Genomic DNA, 10,284 nt, shown 5'->3' on the forward strand with positions numbered 1-10,284 from the left:
TTTACAATTTCAGCTGAGCATATTCAGTTTTCCACATGCAGAGTTCAACAAAAAACACGGAGCAGAAGTACCGTCGAACACTTTATTGGCTCTAATCGCATATAAGGTGCACAAAAAACATGGTGCTCGTTTACTGCTTGGAGCTCATCGATGGTTGATGCTGGTGTTGAATGGTGACCTCTTAATGCTATCCTTAACAAGCATTTCAGCGTGACGTGCAGGTGTTGCTCTGTAGCTATCATGCAATGCTTCAAAACCAACCATTGCATGTTCAGTGCAACGTTTTGAACATCTTGGTGATCATTTACACACTTCCCAATTTCTACGCATGTGGCTCAATTGCAGATAACCGCAATTGTTCGCGCAGTGAGCGATGTACTGGTAAAGCAAACTGGATAGGATAGCAAAATAAACGTATTTACTCCATTCTACAACCCATTGTTAGGTTTACGATGAGTGAAAGAGTATGTTAATGATGTGATAACAAGCATGGTTAGAGTGGGTAGTTAGTGAGTTGAAATGAGGTAAAACTGAAATGCTCAGCATGAACAAAATTTGTGGAAAAGCTGAGCCAAATGTCGTCATTTAAATTGCATAATGCCTCTGTCCACAGTGATTGCGGTGGTCGGCATACGTTACATTTGCGTGTTGATAATGCATGAATGTTGTCATTAGACATGCACCTTTGTAATGATCACAGCACACGGCGTAAACATTTGACGCGTGATGCATCACTGAAACACGTGCGTCTCTAACCCAGCCGATGCATCGCTAGTGCATACGTGCCTTATAAACGCAACCTTGGACGAAGCAAGCATCGAACTAAACAATGCTTCACAAAGGCAAAGTTCTATTCGCCAAACGCCATAGATCCCATACGCGTCATAGGCGTTCTACGACATAATTTTTACAACAAAAACCCGATGACATTAATTCTGCTGCCAACACTTAAACACAACGTCAGTACTACGCGACAAAACTTGCACTACAGAAATGTACGATCATCGTCATTTGTATCGCAGAAATTATACCGCCATTACAAGTGCACGACATTACTCCTACTGCAAAGACTTACACATGCCATTAGTGCTACACGACAAAGCTTATGCTTGAAAATGCACTAGTCATTACTTCCTTTGCAAAAACATACAGTCATAACTTCTATGCAACCTTACTTTTACCGCGAATACTTGTGCGCGATGTTACTGCTACACAACAAAACAACGACATTAAAGACTTATTTCCGTCACTGTCTCTATTGAAAAAAATGTGGAGCCATTGGTTATGCACGGCATGACTTCTACTGCAAATACTTTTGCAAAGACCCTTTGAGACTTACCGACTCGACACTCGGAATAGCCATTTTATATTGGAGAGTACTTGAAACGTCAATATATGACTCCTAAATACATACATGCAGGGGATCATCCCGAGAGGGGCAGTACAGAGGCTCCACCAGCAAAGGACAGTACAGAGGATCATCCAGTCGGAGGCGGTACAGGCACAGGGGATCATCCAGAGGGGCGGCACAGAAGTTCCGCCAGCGAAGTACAGTACAGAGGCTCATCCAGTCAGAAGCTATACAGGCACAGGGGCTCATCCAATCAGAGGCGATACAGGTACAGGGGCTCATCCAGCGAGGAAAGTACAGAGGTTCTTCCAGTCAGGACGGTGCAGGCACTGAGGCTCATCCAGTGAGAGATGAGCCCTTCGGACCTTAAACACTGCCCATGGCCCCTCGGACCTCCTTTAACACTGTCCATGGCCGATTCGGAGCCCCTTGAAAACACAGGCCCCTGTTAGGCGCTGTGGGGCCCAAAGGAATGTCAATCGCTGCCTCCGGCTTTGTCCCTGCTTGGGAAATGGGCCCCTTAGGCCCATGCCGCCACGGGGGCGACTGCGCGTTACTGGTGATGTCTGACCGAAATATAGGCCCTTATTGACTCGATGGGCCTATGATCAGCGTGCAAATCCCTTTGGCTGGCACTGGAGTGTCCGGCCCTGCGGGCCAGTGCACTTGGTCTTGAGAAGCACGGGAGGTCTTATTCAGGGCCCCTTCGGTCCCCTGAATAGGACCTCCGGTTTGCTTTTCGGGCCCTTAGTCGCAGGTTCCGAGCGGCCCGGAGGGCCGCTCGCAACCTAAGGGGTGGGCACGTGCTCCCTGTGCCCCCCCCCCCCCGTCTGTCTGCGCTACTGGGCGGTATAAAGGCTTTCCCAATGAGGGGCGGCACAGGGGTTCATCCAGCGAGGGACGGTATAGAGACTCATTCAGTCAGGGGTGGTACAGATACAGAGGCTCATCCGATGAGGGCCGGCACAGGGGTTCATCCAGCGAGGGGCGGTATAGGGGCTCATTCAGTCAGGGGCGGTACAGATACAGAGGCTCATCCAGCGAGGCGCGGTACAGCGCAGACATGCCACTAACAAAACATTAATGCGAAAAAAATGCGTTAATGGTCACGCCGCCGAGTCGTTTTTCAAGCATCACTACTTTTAAAGCTGGGTAGCCGGTGGGAGAGGGATCTGGCGCGGGGTCGCGTGCACCAGCTGATGAGCTTCAGGTGCCGCCTGCAGCTACACTTTGGGTGCCTCTTCATAATGTCAACAGTGCCACGGTTCATATGTAGTAGTCACATGACATGTGAGCAATCATTTTGGCCAAGCGGACATTACGCCGCCTTTCCTATTCGCGCCTTTCGAAGGTGACGGTTAGGGTTGACATGTTATAGCCTTGGAAAGGATAAACACCTAGCGCCACACATGGCCAGCGCTCCAGAATTCATTCCAAGATCAAAGACGGCTTAAAGTGGTGCGTAACCTGCTGGTCTTGTCTTCATTTCGGTGAACTTGAGCGAATAGCGCTGTCCCTTCCAGAATTTCCAGGTGACCATTCCGCCGTACTGCCCATCCGGGTGTGATCCTCTCAAGTACAGGCCATTCAGGTTTGAATCATGGCACTGTTCGTACCACCACGCACCTTTGTAAGTCCGTGCACAGCTGTTGGAATGGGCATCGTTGTCCCTGTCTCTGGTGCTGAATTGCTGTCCATTTTGCCTAGGCATGGAGTGGCCAGCGTCGCCCGAGAAGTCCGACAGCTGGAGCCGGTACTGGTCCGCCTCGTCCGAGACGCTGAACGAGCCGTACTGAGCGAAGCGGTGGCCCCCCTCAAAGTCCTCCAGGTCAATGCGCAGCTCCTGAGGACGGCGGGCAGTGAGCCTGTGCAGCAGCTCGTTACCGAGCCAGAACTGGCCGGAGACGTTGCCGAAGCCGTCGCGGTAGCTCTGCCAGTCGCGGTAGAAGTCAAGCTGCTCGGGGTCGTCCTGGCGCCGCTGGAATACGGTCCAGCCGCCGCCGGCCGTCTCCATGTCGCAGTACACTTGCACTGGCTCCTCGCCCGGCGCCAGCAGCATGGTGTACCGCCCGCTGGCGCCGGCGCCGAGCGACGCCAGCTCGCTGCAGTCGTGGATGACGCAGCGGCCAGCGGCCGTCAGCTGTGACCAGGGACACACACAGACGCCGGTCTCGCACGCGGCGCCCGGGTCCGCCTGCCAGCACTCGGCGGAGCTGAGGCAGCGCTCGCCCAGCTCGGCGTGCCCGTTGCGCACGAAGGCCGCCACCGCCGTGGTGTTGGCCGTGCTGTTGCCGCGGCGCGAGGCCAGTCGGCAGGAAGGCTCACCGCCTTCGTAGGCCAGCTCGGCGGCGGCGCAGGCGCGGTCGGCCAGACACAGGTGGCGGCAGTGGCAGGCCGACCAGGCCGGCCGGCTGGCGTACACGGCATCGGCCGGCGGCGACCAGCCGACCTGGGTCACCCGCCAGAACTGCAGCCGGCTCTCCCAGTCGGCGCTGGTCGGCGGCGGCGAGGTGGCCGACATCACCGTCACCCAGGCCAGCAGCAGCAGCAGCAGCAGCAGCAGCAGGGCCGAGTTGGCCTTCAGACGGCCTCCTGCAGATAGAACACAGCGGTGACCGGGACTGGGGAAGACTCATAGAGTCACTGGGTGTGCAAGAGCTGTCTACACATCGGCATTCTCTTCACATGCGCACGCACAGCGCCTTTGCGTGCAATGGTATGTCGCCCAATATGCTTTTTTGTGATGCGCAAGGACATAGGGTCAAAAGAGATGCCAGATGTCTTGACTCGAAAACACCAAGGGGATCAAGTGGTTGGTCAAAAGTGTGATTCACAGCCACCAGACGGACCCTGCGTTGCTTTCCCCAATGCGCTCCGTATTGTTTACAGCATGGTTGCAAAAACGATTGCCGTCAATGGTTCGTGTACACAGTGCGAAGATCTAACCGCACGATATAGATGGTGTACTACGACTGAAAAAGAGCAAATTTTGAGTACCCAGCTTTTACAGAAGACATTCTATTGCGCACCCATGCTTGGCTGGCCCGCGCAACCAAGCATGAATGAGAACGATAACAGTAAGCAAAAATAGCTAACACAGCACCATTGGGCTTAAGAGAGAACAACACAGAATGATGAGGCTGAGAAGATACTTGTTACAAATACTTGTATCTAAGATAAGCAGGTTAAGAAAATGTCACTTCATGTTTAAGGCAATCGGGACAGCAGAGACCCCCCCCCCCCCCCACATATGCAGGTAAATGACACTGGTATGTCAGTAATGCGATCAAACAATATCTGTTTCCATATCGCCATTTTACAAGACTCTTTTTAACCATTTGATAAGGTGAAACGCCCTTTTTGACGTATCGCCGTTTGGCACTGTGACATTTATCCATTTTGGACTTTTGTCGTGCCACTTTTAACGCATCGCCATTTTGAAGTGACCATTTCGCCCATCAAAGGGAGTGTTTCAAATTGGGAGATCTTGAAGCAAGCATCAGATTAATGAAATAAGCTCACTTATAACTTTTGGTATATGTCTAAGTAAAAAAGACTGCTCTAGACACCGCAATTTCTCGGTTTAGTTCAAATGCCCCTTGATACGTCATTGTTTGATTGCGTCATCGTACCTTGCGCAACATTGCTTGACAGCCGACTAACGGCCGTTCTATTTGGAAATCGTGCTCACGAACCCCAGACATGAACAGTTCGACCACTGCGTTCTCCTCGGCCTTGATCATCGCATAGCTTATGAAATGGCAGGATTTGCATGACGTTATTATGACGCCATGAACATCAAAGCGGCTCTGAAATACCCTCCCCATTTTCACGGAAAGCTCAGAAACTAGACGAGTTGAGATCTTAAGGGGGGCAGGGCTGTGAACTGCACCGAAAGGTCTTCAAGATAACTATTCCAGCTCAAAACCCCGCGCAAATGTGGAGCACTCCCTTTAACCCGTTTAACTCATTTTCTCACCATTTTGGTAGATCGCATTTTTGAGAATCAAGGACCAATGACTTTTAGCCAATGATCATGCAGACTTTGACAAAAATTCGCATGTTTACACCATGCCGTTTTCTCTGGACACCAGCTTCAACTCCACGGAGGCCGTGTCGGCGACTGCGAATTGAATTCTCCTCAGTCTTCTCAGCACCGCGTTCACGGTTGGTGGGCTCAGGGATGTCAAAGGCAGTCAGGGGCCAGCGGTGCAGTCAAAGTTTTGGTTATGAAGGGCACTGGGTTGGAGAAAGGCCCTCTAGTGACGAACAAGCCCCGAGAAGCTATTCACCGAATTCCGTCTACTGTTATTCGAGGGGGCAAATTCGGTTCGTTTTGGTTCGTTATTTTGTTGCCTTCTTTTATTGAAGCAGAAGCTGGGAGCCACCTGACGACGCAGTTTTACTCGCAAATGGAAGTTAATAAAAGGAAAAACCACGTTTAAGATGACCATCGAACAAGTCGCTGGCGCTGTCTATTCTACAATGGTATATTCGGGTCTTTCTACACCGATAACGCGTAGCCGATTTTTCGGGCCCCACAGAGATATCATTCCTCGTGACCCCGTGAAATGAACAGCATCGTATGTTGAAACGGCATCAAAGTGCTGTATTCATCACATCACCTTAATCTCGCTTGGGGATGTTCCTACTCTTTCAGAATTGGTTAGCAAAAATCTAAATGGTTTTGAGCATGCGCGCCGCCGTATTTTGCCACAACTGAGAAACGTCAGGCGTTGCAGTCTCCTAAGCGCGGGCTTGGTCGGCCTGGCAGATAACACCAGACGGCTGCCAGCGGGTGACCCCGAAAATGACCCCGGACCGGAAGCATATCCTTTCAAGTGCGATATGAAAATGGTTCGCAGGTACTCCAGGTAAGCCGAGGCGCATATTTCACGTGTACAATGTCAGACTGATATCGGGTGGGATTACGCAAGCAATACCAGAGGCCTTCAGCGACAGTCACAGACCCCGACCTGGCTCGTGGGTTTACCAGAGGCCTTCAGCGACAGTCACAGACCCCGACCTGGCTCGTGGGTTTTAAGAACAACATTTTTTACGGCTACTGAGAACATTTCGCCCTGGTCATATTCCTCCTTCAGAAATGTGCCTCAGGGCACACACAGACCGGGAACCGACCTATCAGCGCAGTAGACTCTTTGACTGACGTTAGAGGAGCCTTCCCTGTGGGCTGAAGTCTCGACCTCAACCCGACATTTTGACTCATTCAGGCCCTTCCGTCCGGTCCCTGATTGTCGGTCCTGAGGGTTCCAAAGTCCCCGCGGGTGATTGAATATCATTGTCAGGCATTATTGACTGTGAGATTTTGTACGCATTTCAGCTAAGAATATGATGTGGCAACTGAAGCTGCTATGGCAATACACATCTGTATTGTCTGAGTGCAAAGGGTTAATGCGAGACAATTATCTATAGCGTTTGACCATTTAAAAGAGCATTTAGTCACACACACACACACACACACACACACACACACACACACACACACACACACACACACACACACACACACACACACACACACACACACACACACACACACACACACACACACACACACACACACACACACACACACACACACACACACACACACACACACACACACACACACACACACACACACACACACACACACACACACACACACACACACACACACACACACACACACACACACACACACACACACACACACACACACACACACACACACACACACACACACACACACACACACACAATTGGCTAAAATACTCAACGCGTCTAAGAAAATAGCGGCTTTTGCAAGACATCTTTCAAGGACTGGGCGCACATAATTTTTTAATCGGAATATTTTGAAAGTTAATATCTGATCTCCTACTCCATTTCATATCTTCCATTTTTCTAGCGGCTTCCTCTTTGTGTGGCAATAATAATTATACAAATCCGGCAGAATGTTGGTCCGAGCACGGGTTCAATGGTAAATGAGTCCGATTGACAGTGCTTTCATTATGACAGTATTTTAGTCCACAATGCTGGCTGTAGCGTTACGGCTGAAGGAAGGGCTCACGAAGGGAAAAATTCCCGCTGTTGGTGATTTCCTTGGATGAACAAGTATTTTTTTACGCTCGACATGCGTTGTCCTTTAGGGGACTTCTAATATTTGCATGTTAAGTGAGCCCAATCAGAGAGCATTTTTGCATCAAGTGTTGGACAGTTGGTCCTTAATAAAACCCCAGGAATATATATTTACTCAACATACCCTGGTTTTGGAAGGCCAAAAGTGGACCGGTAAAGCAAAGAGAAAGGCCAGGCGTTCAGCCAATACAAGCAGAATGGAGCTTGCGCTTGCTTGCAGCTTGCGCAGGTCATCTTGCGCTACATACAACAGGAGAAGCTGGGTTTAAACTTGACGGGACGGGAGCACCTTCATCAAAGGTATAGCTTTCTACTCAGTTTGGGAGCGCTAAAGGCCCCCCTCCACACACGACCATCAAAGGGAATGTTCCACTTCCCAAGTTTTGAAGCAAGTTTCAGATATGGTGGAGTAAGCTCAATTATAACTATTGGTGTACTTTTAAGTGAAAAAGTCTGCTCCAGACAAATCAATTTTTTGGTTTACTAAATATGCTCTTCAATACGTCATTATTTGTTTATGTCATCGTACCTGGCAAAATATTGATTGAGAGCTGCTGAGCAGCAGTGGTATCTGGCAACTGTGCTCAAGAATGCCAGATATCAGCCGACCCGACAATTTTAATTTTATTGGTCTTAATCATCGCATGGCGGAGGGAATGACAGGATTTAAATGACGTTATCGTGACGTCATGGGCGCCTGGGTGTTCTTGAAAGTCTTTTCGAAATAGTCTGCACATCTTTACGGGCGTGTAGCTCAGAAACTAGAAGGTTGGGCCTTGCGAAGTGCAGGGCTGTGAACTGTATCGAAGGATGTTCAAGATGCCTAGTTAAGCTCAAACCCCCATACAAATGTGGAGAGCTCCCTGTAACAGTGAAGTAGGCAGGACACGTTTTTGTTGTGTTTTGGGGCAGATTTACCCATTTTTCCTTGCTCAGCCACCTCCAGCTTATTCGGCAAAACCAGACCACTGGTTTGTGCTTAGTTAGCTTAAGCATTGTATGAATTGGTAGATACAGAACTGACATTATTTACATTCTGCACCGAACTAGATGCTTGTAAAGTAGCATAGAGCATACATACTTATTCAAATCTGGCTATTTTTCTGCAGGCATTGAAAAAATCCTCGATTTCCTCCAATGCTCGCCGCCAGTTCCTGATGAAGTGCCAATTTAAGCGATGACTGCGCATGCGGCCCGAAAGCCTGTCGGTCTCCAGGCCTGCAGGGAAGCCAGCACTGGAGAGGAACGCAGCTGTTGGAGAGACAGCTTGCGAGTCGACAGCTCCCACGGACTTGGGCAGCTCCTGCTCACCTCGTGATGCCATGGCGGCCAGTGTTGCTGAGGAACACCCAGCGACCGACGCTCGCTGTGCACTGCGCCTGCCTCGGAGTGGGCGCCTCGCTGTGCACTGCGCCTGCCTCGGAGTGGGCGCCTCGCCGCTGCCGCACTAGACCACTCCTGTGTGGTGCGGTCGCTGTGGAAATGCCGTTTTAGCCCTATCGTGCATTACTAACCACGGTCACGGCACGGTGTGGCTGGCAGCGTCTGCGTTCCAAGGGGACGTTGGTAACACACATGCATTTGTTGAGTTGTTGACGTGGAACCAAGGAGACGCAGGCCAGCAGAGCCGAGCGCAAAAGACCAATGGGAATGGCTGTTGCTAGGTTAGCGCCAGCGCCCATTTGCACCGGCTTTAGGACATGCAGTTCTTTGAGCTAGGTTGCAGAGTGCAGCATAACACTCTTTGTTACATACATTACCTTTCCACGATATCTCGGTACAATTTACCAGCACAGGCGCAGCCAGGGAGAGGTCCAGGGACTCGGGTCCCCTACTAGGTCCGCACGTTTTCACCACAAATGCCTTCTGACGGAAAGTGAATATTGTGCCACGTTTCGCTAAGCCCGCCCCCCCCCCCCCCTCCCTTCACAAAAATAATCGGTGCGCGCTAGGGGTGTAGTTTCCTAGTCACTTGGAAGCCCATCCCAAGTTGGGTTCCAGTCCTAACTTTGGAAGGAAAGTAGGCTAAATATTGGTTAAATGTGTTTGCTGGCATGTTTTGGGGCAAGCTCGGAAATTTTTATCATTCCCCAAATAATTTGGTGAAACTGTGCCACTCGTGTATGTCAGTTTATGGTCATGAGTTCTTTTAGTCCCTTTTCATTTTGTCCAAGTCAGCTGGCAGTATTTTCCGGCTCTTCAAGAGCATGATGCCACAGAAATATAAATGTGTTATACGCCACAGATATCCATGAGCAGGGGCGCAGACAGGATTTTCTTGGTGGGGATGGGGGAGGGGCGAAGCTCGGCGGGAAGGCATCGCGCCGATTTGAACTTTCTGTAAAGGGTCATTTAAGGGAAAAGAGAAAGAGACGGGCCTAAGAAGTGGTGGGGCTTGGCTGCACCCCTGTTCATGGACACAACATGTTAAGACAACATTCTACAGCAATGCCTGGGCTATGCCGTTTGTGTTCCAAGACCTTTCCGACTATAAAAAGTTTACGATGTTTATCGAATGGAGGAGGCACATGCATAGCCTCGTGTTGATCTCCACGCTGTGTCAAGAACTTAAGGTTTGTGATGTATACCCGCACCTGGATCACTTCTGTTCTTACTCTAACATGGATTTTGGTGCCCCTTGTTAATGGAGGTACGTCACGGGGGACCCTCAATGGTCCGCTTGGAATTGATGCTTCTAGAAATGAAATGTTGTGGTGTCTGGAAGTGAATGTTATGGTGCCCCTTCACCGAATGGGCCGATTCAGGATTTCATCGAAGGAGTGGCACAGATATTG

General features: G+C 50.2%; 1 protein-coding gene across 1 annotated transcript; it reads right to left on the minus strand.

Moving 5' to 3' along the window:
• Positions 1 to 2,801: 2,801 nt before the first annotated feature.
• Positions 2,802 to 5,094, minus strand: LOC119092564 (ficolin-2-like). Its single transcript, XM_037215520.1, has 3 exons — positions 5,043 to 5,094; positions 3,801 to 3,943; positions 2,802 to 3,491 (listed from the first exon to the last, which is right to left on the minus strand). Exons 1-3 carry the CDS (start codon positions 5,092 to 5,094, stop codon positions 2,802 to 2,804), a joined length of 885 nt encoding a protein of 294 aa, XP_037071415.1.
• Positions 5,095 to 10,284: the final 5,190 nt, after the last annotated feature.

This window comes from Pollicipes pollicipes, unplaced genomic scaffold (assembly GCF_011947565.3).
Source record: "Pollicipes pollicipes isolate AB1234 unplaced genomic scaffold, Ppol_2.1 Scaffold_3447;HRSCAF=4054_pilon_pilon_pilon, whole genome shotgun sequence".
Classification (NCBI taxonomy): Eukaryota; Metazoa; Arthropoda; class Thecostraca; order Pollicipedomorpha; family Pollicipedidae; genus Pollicipes; species Pollicipes pollicipes.

Excerpts from the sequence above, each read along its gene's own strand:
- LOC119092564 (XM_037215520.1), bottom strand. The coding sequence starts at position 5,094 with ATGATCAAGGCCGAGGAGAACGCAGTGGTCGAACTGTTCATGTCTGGG. Across the intron at positions 3,944-5,042 it reads ACTGTTCATGTCTGGGGTTC|GAGGCCGTCTGAAGGCCAAC; the intron begins GTGAGCACGATT and ends TTCTATCTGCAG. Across the intron at positions 3,492-3,800 it reads AGTTCTGGCGGGTGACCCAG|CTGACGGCCGCTGGCCGCTG; the intron begins GTCGGCTGGTCG and ends CCCTGGTCACAG.